This window comes from Colobus angolensis, unplaced genomic scaffold (assembly GCF_000951035.1).
Source record: "Colobus angolensis palliatus isolate OR3802 unplaced genomic scaffold, Cang.pa_1.0 Scaffold665, whole genome shotgun sequence".
Lineage (NCBI taxonomy): Eukaryota > Metazoa > Chordata > Mammalia > Primates > Cercopithecidae > Colobus > Colobus angolensis.
In genome coordinates, this window is record NW_012120321.1 from 138,170 (window position 1) to 157,315 (window position 19,146).

The 19,146-nt window shown below is 34.9% G+C and overlaps 1 protein-coding gene across 1 annotated transcript in view; it reads right to left on the bottom strand.

Moving 5' to 3' along the window:
- Window positions 1-3,525, bottom strand: part of UGT2A3 (UDP glucuronosyltransferase 2 family, polypeptide A3) — a 36,298-nt gene extending 32,773 nt beyond the window's left edge. The window contains exon 1 of the mRNA XM_011925951.1: window positions 2,745-3,525. Coding sequence (XP_011781341.1) covers window positions 2,745-3,459 — 715 coding nt within the window. The 5' untranslated portion in view covers window positions 3,460-3,525. The remainder of the gene's footprint in view (window positions 1-2,744) is intronic.
- Window positions 3,526-19,146: the final 15,621 nt, after the last annotated feature.

The window sequence follows — 19,146 nt, forward strand, 5'->3', positions numbered from 1 at the left end:
TTTTTTTTTTTTTTTAAAGTGGTGTTGCTCTATCATCTGGGTTGAAGTGCAGTGGAGAAATCATAGCTCACTGCAGTCTTGGACTTCAAACTGCTGGGCTCAAGCCATTCTCCCACCTGAGCCTCCCAAGTCACTGGGATTACAGATATGAATCACTGTAGCCAGCTAGCTAATTTGATTTTCTCTCCAGACAACTCAAATTTTCTCTGTATCTGCAGTGATAATGTTTATTTATTCTCATCATTTGTATGTATACTGGAGTAGCACTTTTAGTTTCCTCCAAAAACTTTTCCTTTGCATTCACATCCTGTTTAACTGTTTGGTACAATGGTGTTGGTTTTGGCCTGTCTCAGTCCTTTTTGTTGCTATAAAGGAATAACTGAGCCTGTCTAATTTGTAAAACAAGAAGGTTTTTATTTGGCTCACAATTCTTCAGGATATACAAGAAACATGGCACCATGGCACCAACATCTGCATCTGGTAAAGACCTCTGATTTCCTCCACTCATTGCAGAAGATGTTGGGAGCCAGCAAGTGCAGTGATCAGAAAATGAGAGATTAAGCAAAAGAAAGAGGGTGGATGTTCCTGGCTCTTTTTAATAATTATCTCTCCTAGTACCTAATAGAGTGAGAACTCACTCACCCTTTTCCCCAGGGAGAGCATTAATGTACTCATAAGGGATGTACTCTAATTACCCAAACACCTCCCATCAATGCCCACCTCCATTATTGGTGATCAAATTTCAACACACGATTTTGTAGAGACAAGCAAACTCTATCTAAACTATAGTACTCGTTAAACTTGTTTCTTTCTACATTTTGATTTAAATTGAGAGAACTGCTAGTTTTCACTGGAACATGTAGAAGTCATTGTATGTTATATTACTGTGTCTCAGGGAATACGAAGGCCTCAGAAGAAGTGGGATGGGGAAACAAATCAGTGAAGCGGTTAGTACATGCACAACATTTATAATTAAGTTTGCAGTCTTATACGGGAAGAAACCAAGGCGTCCCCAAGCTGGTAAACATGTAACCATCAAAGAAAACTGATCCAAGATCACCATAACAGATATAATAATCAAACATTTGAAAAAATCCAATAAATATCAATATGAGATAGAGTCAAAAAGTACATATTTTCTGTTGAAAATATTATTCAAAATTGATTTGCTTGATGCAGGGTTTTCAAAAACCTTTAATTTGTAAATTTCATTTTTTGTGAAGCACAACAAAGCAAAGTATAGTAAAATGAAATATGCCTGTGCATAAGAACTTATGGAAATAAAACCATGAATTGAAATTGATTGATATCCTTTTTCCTATAGTTGTTTTAATATGTACTCTTGATTTAGACTCACAATAGATAATTCTATAAAATATATAATAATAATTTAGTAAGTTGGAGCTATGGAATAAATCTAGTTATTAATTTAATTTCTTATTTCAAGCTGCTCAATGATCAAGTGAAATGATTTTTAAAGACTCCGTCTCAAAAAAAAAAAAAAAAGCAAAAAAAGCAAGAATTGTTGGGGGTTTTTGAACGCATGGCCAGAACCTACTTTTGTTTATAGGAAAATATTCTTTCACCCCTTTATTCATCTTTGGTAACACTTTTGTTTTATTTTAAATTCAGTCTTATCAGGGGGCTTTAACTATAGTCATAATTCACCAAAGTTTGCCAGTGATCTCTATATAGCTGTACCTCTTTCAATTCATATCTTAATATAGACTTGAGGCCAAGGTCTTTGAATTATTTACCTACATCCATAAAGCCTGGTAGGCTATTTGCTGCTAGTCAGAGATTACTGAATACAAAATTATTTAAGGTGAATCAATACATATAAATCCAAATCATGCCTAAGGCTAAGGACATGTGAAGTGGGATTCTCTGAATATTATTTCTGTGAAACAGTCTATATATTAGAATTCGGCGGAATACATTAAACAGTATTTTAGCGTCTAATATGATTGCTCTTTTGTTCGTGTTTCTACGTATTTCTCAAACATATTTGGATAAAAACATGTCTTGCATTGACTACTTCAGATCACAACTGTATATGAAAATTGCAAAGCAAAAGAACTTTTTATTAGTAAAGCAAAGAAATAAAAATAAGTCAAATGGGGGTGTATATCAGTAAAGCAAAAATTCTACTATCTCATGCCCCACAAGACCATAGGTTTTTAACTTTTAATAATATTTTTTATTAAAAATGGTGGCAGTTCCCTCACACACTGATCTGCAATGGTTTTGTAGTTACTAAGCATGGAGTTGAAATGACAACATAAGCACAGAAGTTAAAAATTAATTTTTTCAAGTTTTTGTGAAGTAATCACCGAAGAAATTAAAGAATTCTAGAAAATGTTTCATTTTAATGACTCTTGAAAACATAATTCAAAGAGGACTTTGTGAAGATTGTTTTTTGAATATATGATGAGAGATAAAAGAATTATTAGCATCTTATTTCAATAGAAATGGTATAAAATTCAGATTAACAATCGATTCTTGAAATATGTGATGTAGATTTGCGCTATTTGGAGGAAATATAAAATATAATCTCTGTTGATGATCTTTTTAAGTATATTACTGGTATTAAGAACAAATATACTTTCTTTATGAAAAACAGCTACAATATTTTCTAAAATAAAAACTCATTGACCTGCATATGTATGTCATAGACAATGTATAGCAATTTTTAAAGATATTTCTTTTGATAACCAAATTAAAAATAAAACAAAATCTCTTACCTAATGCTTTACTATAAAACTCTTTCCAAAAGTGATAGTCATAATCCTGAATCCAGAAGTGGAAGAAAACTGAAAGCATTGAATTTTTCACTCTTTCCAGAAAGGTCATTCTGTCTGTTAGTCCTGTCATAGGTACAGGTACATAGGAAAGTGGAGCTGGAAGTTTCCCACAGCTTCTCTCCATATTGCCTCCTAGAGAAGTTCTAAGTGTGACCACAAAAGGGACTGCAAGCAACTCAGCCATCAGTTCTCCACAGGGAATCACAGGGTCTATAAGCATTACATCGTAGTTGGTTTCCTGTAGTTTCTTCATAAGTGTCTGATTGTAGATAAAGCTCTCACACATCATTTTTAAAGTTCCTCTTATTTCAACAAAAAATTCATTTAATTTTATAACTGATTGCCAGATTGATAAGCCTGGCAAGACATTCAGAGCGAGGTCAAGAAATAGTTCTTGGTTTTCCATTTTGTCCTGTGGCATATGGACCACCTCAAATTTCAGTGCAGAAGGCTTCCTGTAGTCAATTAAAAAAGACTTTGAGTGAGTCAATACTGTTACCTCATGGCCCCTCACTATGAGCTCCTCTAGAATGACCTTGACATTAAGCCAATGGCTCATGTCACAGGGCCACACCAGGACCTTCCCACAGAATCCACAGCCAGCACAGAAGAGCTGCAGGAGCAGAAATACCAAAGCTGACTTCTCAGACCTCATGGAGTCAGTTTCCTCACACACTGATCTGCAATGGTTTTGTAGTTACTAAGCATGGAGTTGAAATGACAATATAAAGCACAGAAGTTAAAAATTAATATCTTAAGACTAAAGTTCAGTGGTTGATTGCCAGTATAACATTTATTAAAGGTATCAAAAAGAAGTGCAATGTAACAGGGAAACATTGTTCCAACCTTCTAGAACTTAGAAATAAAATACATAAAGATACTTTTATTATCTATACTGATGATAAAGAAAAAAATTCTAAATCTTTAGATTTAATAATTCATGTGCAGAAACATGCACACGATCACACTTACATTCATTCCACACTAAGTCCAAAGTATCAGATGATTTAGGACAGCACATGTTTCACATCCCTTGCTCACAAGGACAATACAAAGATTTACTGAGAATAGACTTGGAGACTTTGGGTAACTATTTTGATTAATTTTATATAATAAGTACACAGTGTTCAGTATTTCAGAGGGAAAAATGCACAATTGCTTTAATATGGGATAATTAATAAAAACTTTAGTAAGGCATTTGACTCAGGAGGTGAGATGAAAGCTTTAGTAGGATTTATTGTTGCCAAAGGAAACATTTCACAATCAATAGAAGCATGATGAAAGTATAGGATACTTGAAAATCATTCCAGTGAGTAGTGATCACAGAGAAAGTTCAGGGCAGGATGTTTCAGAAGAAAGTTAGTTTGAAATAGGAGAACATAGTTTTAAATAAGCAATTATGAGTTTGAATGATAATTTATAGGCAAATAATTATTTACTCAAGTTTTAAAAGACAATCACAAGATCAAGCTTTTCTTTAGCAAAAAACTCTTGCATCTCAAAAGAGTGATATGTAAAGGTAAGAGTTTAAAAACATGGAAAATGATAAAAATTTTATATTAGTTACTGAGACATGTCAACCTAATGGAATGAATCATAAATTCTTAACACTAAATTCAAACAATTAATTTTAAATTTGTATTTACTGATAATATCTGAGATAGGAAAAAATGTATAGGAGAAAATACATGGTTGTTGTTTCTGTCTTAATTAGCAGAAGGCGGATAATGACATTAGGTAAAATATTATGCACAAAATATAGAGCAGTTTTCAGAATCAATACGATCTAACTGGGTTATTTTTCCTGTGGTTACTGTTCTAATTATTCAACAACTCTATGTAGATGTAAACCAAAAATAAAATCTTAAGTATCTCCAACCATCTAAATGAACCCTTACTCTCAACAAAGTGGATTTCAAAGTTAATCTGAAAAACTAGTTCAGGCAATGATGGGAAGTGGGGTGGTGGGATAGGACATGCCTCATTATACCCTCCTCCCTTTTTGAATTCAGGAAAAACTTATTAGCACTACCATCAACACAGACCTTAAAACCAATAGAACAGACTTATTAAGTTTGATAAGAAACAGTTACAGTCTATTCTCTCTGAAGCCTATTGCTTGACAGCTTCATCTGCATGACAAAACCTTGGTATTAGCAACCCTTTATGTTAACCCAGACATTCTTGTCTATTAATTCTGTGACTTAGACAACAATATAACAACCAATTGCCAATAGAAAATCCTTGAAATAGCCTATGACCTGGAAGTCCCTACTCCCAGTTGTCCTGCCTATCCAGACCAAGTCAATGTATAACTCACATATATTGATTGATGTCTAATGTCTCTCTAAATTGCATTAAAACTAAGCTGTAGCCTGGGCACCATGATGACATGTTCTTAGGATCTCCAGAGGGATATGTCACAGGCCATTACTGACTCATGTTTGACTCAGAATAAAACTCTTCAAATATTTTAAAGTGTTTGACTCTTTTCATCAATACCAATTTGACACTTGAACATCTGGCGCCTCAGACAAAACTCAGAACACCATAAAACTTGCCCAGACTTGAAGCTAAAGTAGCAACAGAGGCCCACTGAATGCCTCTCCAATTTTGAGCTTCTTCTCCAGTGGAACTGGTAAGTCCTTTTGAGCCTTGGATCTCTCTTTGGTTTATAGTCCTTGATTTATTCTGAACTTTTTTTTATTTTCTCCTTAGAGGTTGTCCTTTAGAATCCTGATTATAGTCCAGGAGTTCATTCTAAAGGGTCCTCTCCAATGCCTTTTCTCCCAAAGATAAGCTCAAATGGCTTCTCTGCATATTTGCATGAGAAATTGAACTATTATTTTTGAAGATAAATACAAGAGGAGAGACTGAGCTCCTCAGCACTGAAGATAAAGGAAATTTTGCTCCTACCAGCCAAAGGGGCCTATTTGGAATGTCTGGGGTGTTAAAACCTTCATGATGTATAGTGGTCAAACAGAGAATCCCTCCCAACACAATGAGTTTAAAAAAACTCATCTAGAAAATGCATGTAAGAGCTGCTCACTCAGTGTTTTCAGCCCTCATGGAGGTGATAGAAGTCTGGAGAGAGAAACTAATGAGAGAAGAAAAAACAAGGAAACAGTTAGGCAGGCAGTTAGGACAAGGTTCTTGGTAGAAGTCATCTCCCAAAAAATAACAGTGTTTAAGAAATCAAGCTGCAAGCGCAGGTAAGGAAGCAAAGTCCAAAGCCTTTGCAACCAGTGAGCTCTGCCTATATACGATGGCCTTCAGTGAGCACATTGCTTTTCTTTTGGGGCATACTCGGATAAAGGAACTTGCACAGGCTGCTTGCCTTAGACAGATCTGCAGCTGTATACATAAGGAAAGTTACACAGAACCAGACACGCCTCTGTGACACATATATAGTAAGCAAAATAAAACAACATGCAGTAAGTCAGGCTAAGGACATGCATGCACACTAGAGGGAAGAAGTGAAACTAACAAGAATTTGTATGTATGCAAATAAGACATCCAATCCTGATTGGTTTTTTGTGTCTTATGCAAATGAAACACTCTGCCTCATTAGTTTTTTTTTTTTTTATAAAAGTCTTCTCATTCAACTGTGAAACGACAACCCTCTCAAGAACTCCCAGTAATACCTCAACAACAAGACTGCTCCAGTGACCCTAGCCTGCTTCACTGTAAAAAGTAAAGTAGAGGTTCCTCTTCAAAGACTTTCCTCCCCATCTAATTAAGAATAAATAGTAACTTCTCTTAGAAGCAAAATTTGTTCAAAGACCTGTGCTAACATTCTTAAATATCTGCTAGCCGTAATAAAGAAATCAATGTACTTTATGTTTTTAACTCCCACAATTTAGTCTAAATATTTGCCCTGGCATGCTAACACTCTTCCAAGCAAGCATTAGGTAATAGCCTGTTCCTTTTCCTTATTTGAAGGTGTTTCTACCTTTCTCAGCATTCCACAAGTTACTTCCTCCTTCTTTTGTTCTCCTCTGCCTTTGCCTCTTAAAAAGTTCTAAGTTGATAGCCAATCCGCACTAATACAGAATGTGAGGTCCTATTCCTTCCAGTAGAAACCAGACACAGCAGTAAGGTGGACACATCAAGTTATAAATGACCCTGTCTCCTTTGTTCAGTGTAGTTTCATGACTAAACTGCTGTTGAGTGCACACTTTCTGCAGAAAGTAAAAAAAAAAGAAAAAAAAAATGGCCTTGCTGAAGAAATTAAATTTATGTTCAGGTGTTATTTCTTTATGGCACTGAAGAAAAAGCATTTCAAAGATTCACTAAGACATGTAAGCAGGCAGAAACAACTCAACGTTAAAACATGTGAAGTCTCACACTCAGCACACATTGACGCACCACACAAAAAACCCTAGGCCACAGTTTGGTTCCTCCTTTTAAGAAAAAAAGTGGGAAAAAATTTAAGAATGAGGAAAGACAAGGACAAAAACTCTTTGGGGGCAGTTCTTTAGTTTCATGGGGCTCTCATTTGCAAGCATTTGTGTAAAATGGAGATGTTTGAGGGCATTCCACGTCTAATGGTTTAGGACCACCCCCACAGTGCAGTCTTGTCGTGGAGTTTTCAGAAGATCTGGTTGTTTAAAAGCGTGTAGCAGCTCCCCCGACCTTCCTTCTGCTCTAGTCAGGTAGAACATGCTGGCTTCCCCTTCATCTCATAATTAAGTTTCCTGAGGCCTCCTCAGCCATGGTACCTATACAGTCTGGGGAACTGTGAGTAATTTAAACCTCTTCCTTTCATAAATTACCACTGTCTCAGGTAGTTCTTTATAGCAACATGAGAACAAATGTGAAAACAAAGTAATACAGAAGATGTGAGAACAATAGAACAGCAAACTAATACAGAAAACTAGAGATGTGGTTCATTATTATAAATATACCTGAAGATGTGGAAGCAACTTCGGAGCTGGGTAATAGGCAGAGGTTGGAACAGTTTGGAGGGCTCAGAATAAGACAGGAAGATGAGAAAAAGACAGGCAGATCTATAGGGCCTGAGTTGCCTAAAGCCTTGAGAGCCCTCCCGTTGCACTGATGTGCCCTGGTTTTGAGACATAGAGTCAAAGGAAATTATTTTGGAGTTTTACGATTTAATGAGTGCCCTGCTGAGTTTTTGACTTGCCTGTGGCCTGTAACTCCCTTTTTCCAGCCAATTTTTTCCTTTTAAAATGGGAACATTCACTCAGTTGCTGTATCCCCACTGTATCCTCCAAGTAACCCTCTTGTTTTTATTTTCCAAGCTCATAAATGGAAGGGACTTGCCTTGTCTCAGATGAGACTTAGGATTTGGACATTTTGGGTAATGCTGGGATGTGTTAAGACTTTGGGGGACTGTGGAGAAGGCATGATTTTGTTTTAAAATGTGAGAAGGACATGAAATTTGGGAGGGTTCAGGGAGATAATGATACGGTTTGGCTCTATGTTCCCACCCAAATCTCATGTTAAATTGTGATATGTTTTGTCAGTGTCACCATTCAAATCACATCTTGAATTGTAGTTTCCATAATCCCCATGTGTTTTGGGAGGGATCCAGTGGGAGGTAATTAATCATGAGGGCGGTTATTCCCATGCTGCCATTCTCATGATAGTGAGTTCTCATGAGATCTGATGGTTTTATAAGGGGCTTTTCCCCCTTTTGTTCAAAGGACATGTTTGTTTCTGCTTCCACCATAATGATAAGTTTCCTGAGGCCATCCCAGTCATGCTGAACTGTGAGTCCATTGAACCAAAAATTATAAATTTCTTTGAAATTAACACAGTCTTGGGTATGTCTTTATTAGCAGTGTGAGAATGAACTATTACGAATTGTTATCTTTGGTGTTAGATGTTGAGGCTGCTGGGAGGTGACTGAATCATGGGGATAGTTTCTAATGTTTTAGCACCATCTTCCTAGTGTTATCTTGTGAACAGTTCTCATGAGATCTGGTTGTTTAGAAGTGTGTATCACCCCCTACCCCCTGACCTTCATGCTGCTCCAGCCATGTAAGATATGTTGGCTTCCACTTTACCTTCTGGTATGACTGTAAGTTTTTTTAGGCCTCCTCAGTCATGCTACCTATGCGCAGTGTAGAATGTGAGTCAATTAAATCTCTTCTTCATAAATTACCCAGTCTCAGGTTGTTCTTTATAACTGTGTGATAATGGAGTATCAGACTTTCTAGAGTTCCAGATCGTTACATATTATGTTCTGTTTTGCATATTTTAAATTGATGGCAAAATTCCACTAAGTAAAAATTTAGACCCAAAGGCTTACATGTAACTAGAAAGTTTCTAGGTTCTCTATTTTTACATATTTTTTTTCCTACCTGCTTTAAGTCTACTGGCAGTTTTCTACTGAGAAAAAAAATATTATCTTTTAGCTAGAACCATTATTTTGGTGATTTTCTTTTTATTATGATTATTATTATTTGTAAACCAGTGAGTTTGTATCAACATCTCATGTCTGGAGTTCTAAAGTAAAAGCGCTAAAATCTTTTTATGAGTGTGTATGTGTCTACCTGTACGTACGTGTATTTTTTTTATGTGTTATAGCTACAAGGAACCAAATAAAATTAAAGTTAAGGACACCTCATAAATTAAGGAAACAACAAGCCTAATGGCTTTTCAAGTCCATGTGACTTAAGTAAAATTTTTAATGAATAAGCTAGTTTTAAAATTATTGGTAAACTAACATTAGAGATGTCTTAAGAATTGTCACCATTTTTCTTTCCACCTATTGATCAAGTGGTTTCTTATTTATTCTTGCCAAATGTATTTTCTTCCTGCAAAATATTGTAAGGTGCCAAAATTTGGCATGAGGTTTATAAAACTATGAACCCAGCCCCAGACAGAATAATCTTTGCTTGTGTAATTTTCAGTAAAGAAGACATTTAATATTATTGGCTTAATGGAGGCAATTAAATCCTGAGTGATAGTTTAAATACCCATATATTTAACCTTAAGTTTCTTAGTAAGGTAAATACCTGAAATTCATAGGGTATAAAAATGGTTAACAACAACAAAAAGTAACTAAATGATAACTGTTGCAGTTTTTATAAATAATCTATGTAAACTATTAAATAAATTTATTATGTGACTGTAATAAAATGAATGTCATATAATTTGTAATCTAAAATTATATTAAATAATAGATATTTGTTAAATGTATGGGTAATATTTGATTTCAAAAATTATAAGGAAACTTTAAAAAATGTTTTCTTATTAAAAGGCAATTATTTTTCTAGTTCAAAGTTTATTTAAAGGGTGTATATAATACAAGGCAAAAGAAACCAGGGAATAAGAGAGAGTTAAAGAAACATCAATATAAAAAGTTACCTTTGGTAAGAAAGATTACAAGAAAATAAATCTTGTATGGTAAATTTGTGTTCTAAAATAAAATAACAGGTTGTTTAAGAATATGGATGTTTAAGAGAAACCTCAATGTTCAAGTATGTTATGAATAATCTGTGTAGGTCATAGTAAGTTTAGTAAAATAAAATGTATTCAAAAAATATGAAATATATATGATTATGTTGGCTATAATTAAAAGGAGTCTATAATAGTCTTTCTGGTAATTGGACTTTAATATTAAAATTAAACTAATACAAAACTAATGGTTGGTTGTAAAAATTATATTAAAAATTAATGCAAGAATATTTCAATTTTTAAACTGTATAATCTGTTTAATAGAAGTTTAGTTTCTGCTGTACCTGCTGCTTCAGCTCTTCCTCCTTTTTGAGAAGGCCTGGGATAGTAACTTTCTCCTTAAACTTTTGTTAAATTCTGTAACATTTCTTTTTATTAATAAAGTATTGGAGACAGTTTTTGAAAACAGGCAAATGAAAAACATATTTTGGTTCTGCCTGCCGAGACCAGCTCGGTCGTGGAGACCCTAACCCAGCGGCGCCAGAGGAATTAAAGACACACACACAGAAATACAGCATGTGGAGCGGGAAGTCAGTGGTCTCATAGCCTTCAGAGCTGAGAGCCTGGAACAGAGATTTACCCCCATATTTATTGACAGCAAGCCAGTGATAAGATCTACTAAAATTATTCCTTATGGGAAATAAAGTCCAAAGAAAGGGTTGGGCTCTGGTTAGTTATCTGCAGCAGGAACATGTCCTTAAGGCACAGATCACTTATGCTATTGTCTGTGTTTTAAGAACACCTTAAACTGTTTTCTGCCCTGGATGGACCAGGTGTTCCTTGCCCTCATTCCGGTAAACTGACAACCTTCCAGTGTGGGTGTCATGATCATCATGAGTATGTCACATTGCTGCAGAGACTTTGTTTATGGCCAGTTTTGGGACCAGATTATGGCCATATTTGGAGGTCTGTTTCCAACATCTGCCTTTGTCTGTATCTCTGTTATATTTATATATTACTTGTGTCATGTAGAAGTGATATTTCAATATCAAAATCTATGAAAGAGCTCTAATCAATTGACTTAAGGAAAAGTTAATTGCTTATCATACTAATAAAAACTAGCTTGGATACCTTTGAGTTCACATGACTATAGTAATATTTGGTAACATTAAATTAGAAAATTTAACCTCAAAATTCTCTCCAATAGTATAAAATCTGAGTTATGTTATATTAAATTAAGTAACCCTCAGTATGGTCACTGATAATTTATGTTACTAACAGTTAAAATAGTTGTAGAATAAAAAGGTTTTTTGGGAAAGGTTTATAAAAACAGAAGGATGGGCCGGGCATGATGGCTCATGCCTGTAATCCCAGCACTTTGGGAGGCTGAGATGGATGGATCATGAGGTCAGGAGATTGAGACCATCCTGGCTAACACAGTGAAACCCCATCTCTACCAAAAAAAAAAAAAAAAAAACTACAAAAAATTAACCAGGCATGGTGTGGGTGCCTGTAGTCCCAGCTACTTGGGAGGCTGAGGCAGGAGAATGGTGTGAACCTTGGAGGCAGAACTTGCAGTGAGCTGAGAGCGCATCACTGCACTCCAGCCTGGGTGGCAGAGCGAGACTCTGTCTCAAAAACAAAACAAAACAAAATGCAGGGGGCATAGATAGATAGATAGATAGATAAGACCAAATGGATGAATAGAAAAATGAAAACTCAGGGAATGAGAAACTTTTGACTCTTGGGTGGCTACATGGTCACCCACCTTCAGGAGCTGTAGCTGGACTGCATTCAGTAACGAAAGGTAAAAGTTACCAGTAGAATTTAGAGATGGATCATAGACATAGTCCCAGGGAGTTAGTTCACTGAATGCATAACCAAATGTAAACTAACAAGAAAACTACAAAATGTTACTTCCCTCAGTTAGTGCTATCTGTAATCACTAAAATGAAAGAAAAAGAATGCTGGGTTTTGCCTTAAGACTGGACCAAATTTATGTGGGTCTATCTCACCTAGCCTCAAAGCTACACACACAACACACACACGTGCACGTGCACACACACACCCACACACACACACACACAACTTAAGCCAGTGCAACAAAGTTACTTTTGAGACCTGTAGTTACCAAGATCCTGTTGTCAATGCGGAGAAAGGGAACACCCAAGTTAACTATTACACCCAGAGGGTGCAATGTAAAGAAATTGCTCCATTTTATAGAGTAATATAATCAGTTTCTGGGAAACCTTTACTATAATGGATTGGAAAAAATAATTTAAAGACAGTATTTTTTATTTTAAGTGCTACAGAATGAAAGAGCATGGGTTTATGCAGTTCCCACAACTCACGATTAAACAATCACTGGTCACAAACAATATGTGACCCAGCTTCACAAAAGGTGATTCCTAAGAAAACAAGCAGCCTGGTGGACTGAATAATTGCCACAGTAATGTTCTATCACCCTGAGACAGGGACTGCCCAACTCACCCTGTAAAATACCAGGTGGAGTTCCACAGATGAAGCCCCTGATATGCTTCATATGAAAGCCATACGGGACTGACTTTATGATGACCAGAATGTTATTCAACTAAATATATCTATTACCCTGGTCATAGTAAATGCTATGGTTAGTTGGGCCCCTTCTACCTGGGCATCCCCCGTGACTTTACTCCTGCAGAACCAAACAAGTGTTTGAGAAGGCTTCCCAAATTTGCTGTCCCTCATGGATCTTACCAATGCTATTAAAATATTAGGGTAATTTTAAAAAATGGGGAAGGCAAAAGGGAGTGAAAGGACTCATCCCATCAAGGTGGAAATCTTTAGATGATTATTAAGAAATAAAATAAAATAAAAATTGATAGGTTTAAAACAAAGGCTTTTACAATACTATCAAATGTGGGGTGAACCAAAGGGAGCTCCTACTGGTCTCCAAACATTAAAGGGACCTACACCAGTTTTTTGGTATTTGCCTTAGATTGGATAATTTTTTTCTTTAAAAAAAAGCAAGGTTTGTAATCTAATGGGAAAGCTGACATTGCCTGTGGCAATGTTGAGGCAAGTTTAGATAAAGATTGACAAAAGACCTTGAGTCTCTTGGCTCAACCCTATTCTAGGAGAATAGGGTTGTTTATTTTTTACCAGAAAGGTAAATTGGTTTGAAGATAAAGAAGAAAAGCTCCTGAGATTAGGACATAAAATTGTAAATGTTGAGAGGATTTTGAAATTTGAGATGTTTAAACAGGTTGGATGTAAGGTAGCTGTGACTCCTTTAACTAAATGTCTTATGAAAATGGGTATTCTATCTGACTGGGTGATATTTCCTAATGTAGTTGTATAAAATTGAAGGCATGTAAACCTGCTCTTTAAGAAATGTTATTTGGACAGCTAAGTGAATACTAGCCGAAGGGCTGGTTGAGACAAATTTTCCACTTCATGGCCCTTTGTGGAAAGTTTATTGGGGCTTAGGGCAAAAGCCTGTGAGCACTTTCAAATGACAATTACTGGGACTTTGGACTAGAGAATTTCCACTTGAGAAACATTTACAACTTTGTTATGGAATGTTAACTGAAACTACCTCTATGCTAGTGGGAATAATGGTGACTAAAAGAGTTCCATGGTAAAATAAAAATGGTTTATACAGGATATTGCTACCTGGGATGTAAGAAGGACATATTTATGAGCAGGGAGACTCTTTTTCCTTTAGAATGGACTCTAACTATGCAAGGAGCTGTTATATTCTACAGTGCTTAATAAAAAGTTCTCACTATTACAAGAGCTGCTTATCTTGTGAATGGCAGTTCAAAGGTGAACAGATGCCATCTTGTTTGGAAAGTTGCTGCTCCAGTTAAAGAAGCGTCAAAGAAATATTTTTCTTATGAGTTTTTTTTTTTATAGTTTAGAGCAATTGGGTAAAATTTGCTTCTGTAAGCAAAGTTACCTTTCTATCTGAGTTCTCCAAAATTTGGAAACTGTTCATGAGTCTTTTGATTTTGTGACAATATTGTTATTGGCATAAGTTTACTAAAAATACATATTTTTAAAATAAGACAATGGGAGACATTAGTTATTTTACCAAGGCTTTGACTAGAATATTTTTAGGTAAAGTTCCAGCAAAGCTAACTTGAAAAGAGCCAGTGTGGTTGATCAATTCTTGCTGCACTTTTTTGTGGATAATAAGGCCAAGTATAATAATCCTGAAACTTATTTTACACACAAATTTTTCTAACTATAAGCTTTTTCAGTATGAAAAAGAACTAGAGAGACAGAGAAATTATTTCAAAAGAAAAGTGACTTTTGTTTTTGAATGCAGATTGAATCCTGACTCATTTCTTGGCTGCAATAATCTCCTAAAGAATACCAGGTTATCACTTTTCTTCATGTTTTTATTTTGCACCCTACTGGAATCGTTTTTTTTTTTTCCCCTGATCTGACACACACATTCTCTTTTGTCAAATTATTATTGTTATTAATGTTTCCTAGTTTCACTTCTGAGAAAATCAGAATAAAGCTATCTGAAGTCTAGAGATCATTTGACAAAACCTGTTAATCTCCCTCGTTTGAAATCCTACTGGGCTTGATTTGGTTTTTACTGCAAATGCCCTGCTGCACAACTATACAAGTACCTACTCTCTGTTTCCAGGGACTACCACAGAAAGGGTGGGAGCATGAGATTGTAAGGGCCAGTTTTGAGGGGCAGAATTAATTCAGACCCTCTAAATCAAGAATTGAAGATAAACAGCTGGTAAAACTAGGAACTTCGCTCTCTGAGCTATTATATGGCACATGTTTATTTATCCCAACCATAAAGAATTTTCTGCTTCATGTAGAACTAACATAAAATTATAATAGAGAAAAATTACAATTCCTCGTGACAAAGTGTCCTGGATATAATGCTCACAATTATGATATTTTATTTAGATAGATACAGATTTGAAACAAATTTTTTAAGCCACATTAGAGTAAATTACTAAAAGATTTCAAAAAGTCTTGCAGCACAGTAAAAGCCTCTTAATTATATAACTAATTTCTATAAATCTGTAACTAAGATTACCTTAGCTACACATAGCAGTTAAAGATAAGTTAGTTTTTTAACCTCACCTTTGACTTTTTGTCTCTTGGTTTCATATTACTTTAAAAATTTTAAGGGTCGATTATAATGCTTGTCCATATTCATTACTGTCTGGTATAGAACATTTAAATTGACTGTACATATTTTGGCTCTAAGTCTCTTAGCCATAAATGTCTCAACCATGGACAGTAGGAGCCCAGGACTGGCAGCCATGCCATCCCAGTAATGCTATGGAACAAAATAAGAGGTTGTTGGTCATTGACCTTGCCTCCTCCAAACCCTGGCAAGAAGGGGAAAAATGTAAATCAAGAATAATATTCTAAGGCCCACAATCATCTGAATTAGCCCTCCCTCTCACAAAGGGCATTCCAAAGTTAACCTGAAAAACTAGTTCAAGCCATGATGGAAATGGGGGAATTGGAACATGCTCCATTAAAGCCTCCTCCATATTGAAATTCAGGAAAAGCTGACAGCATTACATCACCACAGAACAAAAGACTGATAGAATAGACTCATTAAGTTTGATAAGAAACATTTATAACCTATTCTCTCTGAAGCCTGTTACCTGGAGGCTTCATCTGCATGATAAAACCTTGTTATCCACAGACCCTTAACTTAACATATATTTTTTTTCAATTCATTCTAATGCTTTAGACAATAAGATAATTCTTTTAACCAGTTGCCAATCAGAAAATCTTTGAATCTAACTATGACCTTCAGAATCCCATTTGCAGTTGCCCCACCTTCTCAGACCAAACCAATGTATCATTTACATGTATTGATTGATGTCGAATGTCTCTCTAAATTGTATAAAACCAAGTTGCAGCCTGAGCACATTGGGCACATATTCTAAAAATCTGAAGGCTGTGTCACGGGCCATCAATCACTCCTATTTGGCTCAGAATAAATCTCTTTGAATATTTTACAGCGTTTGACTCATTTCCTCACAACAATTTGACACTTGAACATGTGGGAACTCACAGAAACCTCAGGATTCCCAAAATGTTGCCTGAACTTGAAGCTAAGTTACCAGAAGGGGCTCATTGAAGGCCTTTCTAACTTTAAGCTCCTCTGATGGAACTGGTAAGTCCTCTAGAGCCCTGGATCTCCCTTTTGTTGACAGACATTGTTTTTTCCTGAACTTATTTTTTTTTTTTCCTAAAAAGTTGTTGGTTGGTATTCTAATTCTAATTCTGGGGTGAATCCAAGTGTCTTCTTCATTTCCTCTTCTTAAAAAGATAAACTCAATTGACTTGTCTTCACATTTGCAAGAAGAGTAGAACTGTCATTTTTATAGATAAATGAGAGACTAAACTCCTCAGTTCTAAAGAGAAAGAACATTTTGATCTTCCCAGAAAATGGGCCCTGGGTGACCAGAGGCTAAGTGAGAACATCTAGGTGTTTGTCTCCCACTCCCATTATGTGCAGTGTCCCTACAGAGGATGCCCCAACATAATTAGCTTCAAAAAGTTCATGCAGCAAATGAATATAAGAGCTTATCCCTCAGTATTTTCACCCTTCTCTGAGGTGATAGACTTGTGGAAAGAGAAACTAAGATGCATAAGAAAGCAGACACAACTTAGTGGTCAAACACTGTGAAGTCTCACCCACAATCAGCACACAGTGACCCACCACACACATAAAACATTAGACCATAGCTTGATTCCTCTTTTTAAGAAAAAAAAGTAAGAAACAATTTAAGAATGAGGAAAAACAAAGAAACCAACCCCCCTTTTAAGCACTCTATTGGTTCGATGGAACATCTACTTGCAAATGTTTGTGTAAACTGAAGTTTGAGGGCATGTCAAGTTTTCTAGTACTCCAGCTGATTGCAAATTATGGTCTGTTGCGCACATTTTAAACTGATGGGCAAATCACAGCAAGTAAAAATTCAGAACCCCAAAATTGATACCCAACTAGAAAGTTTCTAAGTGTTTTTGTTTGTTTGTTTGTTTGTTTTCCACCTGCTTTAAATATGCTCTTACAAACTATTTGAATCCAGCCATTATTGTTTTGTATAGTTCATGTAAAAAATGAGTTTACATCAACTTTTCATGGCTAGAGTTCAAATGTAAAAGTTATAGGATCTTTGTGTGATTGTGCATGTATGTTTTTATCTGTTTATACACATATTTTCTTATGTGTTATGGCTGCAAGATACCAAATTAAATTAAAGTTAAGGAACATCCATAAATTCAAAAAAATAATAAGCCCAACTGATTTTCAGGTTCATGAGACTTAAGTAAAATTTTCAGTTAAAAAGCTAGCCTTAAAATTATTGGTAAAGTAACTTAGAGATGTCTTAATAATTGTCAGTATTTTTGGTTCCATTTATTGATCAAGCAGTTTCATACTTATCCCTGCCAAGTACTATAAGGTGTCAAAATTTGGCATAAGGTTTATAAAACTATGAAATCCACTCCAAACAGAATACTCTTTGCTGGTGTAATTTTTGGTCGAAAAGGCATTTAATATTGTTTGTTGAATCAAAGCAGCTAAATTCTGTTATTGGTAAAACTCTCATATGTTTAAGTTCTTTACTTACATAAATTCTTATGACCTATGAAATTCATTTATATTTACTTATGACCTATGAAATTCATAGGTCATAAAATTGGTTAATAGCAAGATAATTTCAAAAGATGACTATCACAGATTTTAGGAATATTTTAGGTAAACTGTTAAGTAAGTTAATAATTGAATTGAACATTAATAGTACACTAATGCAAAGATAGAATTTTGATTGCTCTATAAACATGATTTTCATGTAATATTAAAAAATAAAAGATATTTGTTTACCATTTATGTAACTAACAGATCAAAAGGAAGTAGAGAGAGGAGACGGAGTCAACTGGCCTCATGCTACTTTTTATTATGTTATGTTTTTACAACTGAGTCTCCTCTCTTTTAAGATGTAAAGATTCTTGACTTTTATAAATATTTGAGTTATCCTTTTGGCTAAATAAATGACTTACAGTGACCTAGAATTTTATTTGATAATATGAAGGGTTTAAAACTTTTATATTTGACAAAACAAACAAACACATGCATATTTCGCATAGCTTTGTCAAGTATAAAATGGTGTTTGGCTTTTTTAGGGACTGTTTCTATAGAAATATGTTACTGTTGTGTATTCCAGAATTGCATAAAGCTTTTATAATTCTGATATGACACAGCATATGTTTTCAGTAATAATTTTGATGATTACATTACATTATTGTGTGCCAAAGATATTGTCAGACTTTACCTATGGCTTTTCTAAGTGTTTTATTATTCACAATTATTTTACTTATTTGGTTATTTCAAGATCACTTCATAATCAGAACTCTGACTAGTGCTATTGAATTAAGGTTTCTGATAACTGTGGTGTTTGATACATTAGAATGGAGGACAAAACTTCCAAGATTTTCATAAAGAGATAATATTGAAAAGAACAGGAGTAAATTAACCACACCTAACTAATGGAAGATCGAAATAATTTTTTGTAGAGTTTTGTTTGAAACATTGCTAATTATTTTGCTTTTTAGAGATTAGAAAACTTTTTTTTTTCTTTTGAGCCACATACAACTTTTAACAATTGGGTAATGTACACTCCTTTGAGCAAAATGTAAAACATATTTCTCTCTCTACCTTATTTCTGCAGGATTTGAAGACTCATTTTAAGTATACTTAATTTATGACAGTGTAGTTATTTGTAAAAGTTAAACAAGAAGCTTTTTTTTTTTTATTTTCCTTTTTAATAACAGGACACTATTAGAAAATATATACAAAAGCTTCAACTGGAATAGCATAATTTCAGATTGCTTTTAGGGATCAAAGTTGACTAATAGAGGCAATAAAAGCTCCTTGGTAAATCTGACCTCTTAACTTGTCTACACAATTGTTTTTTTTTTTTTTTTTTTT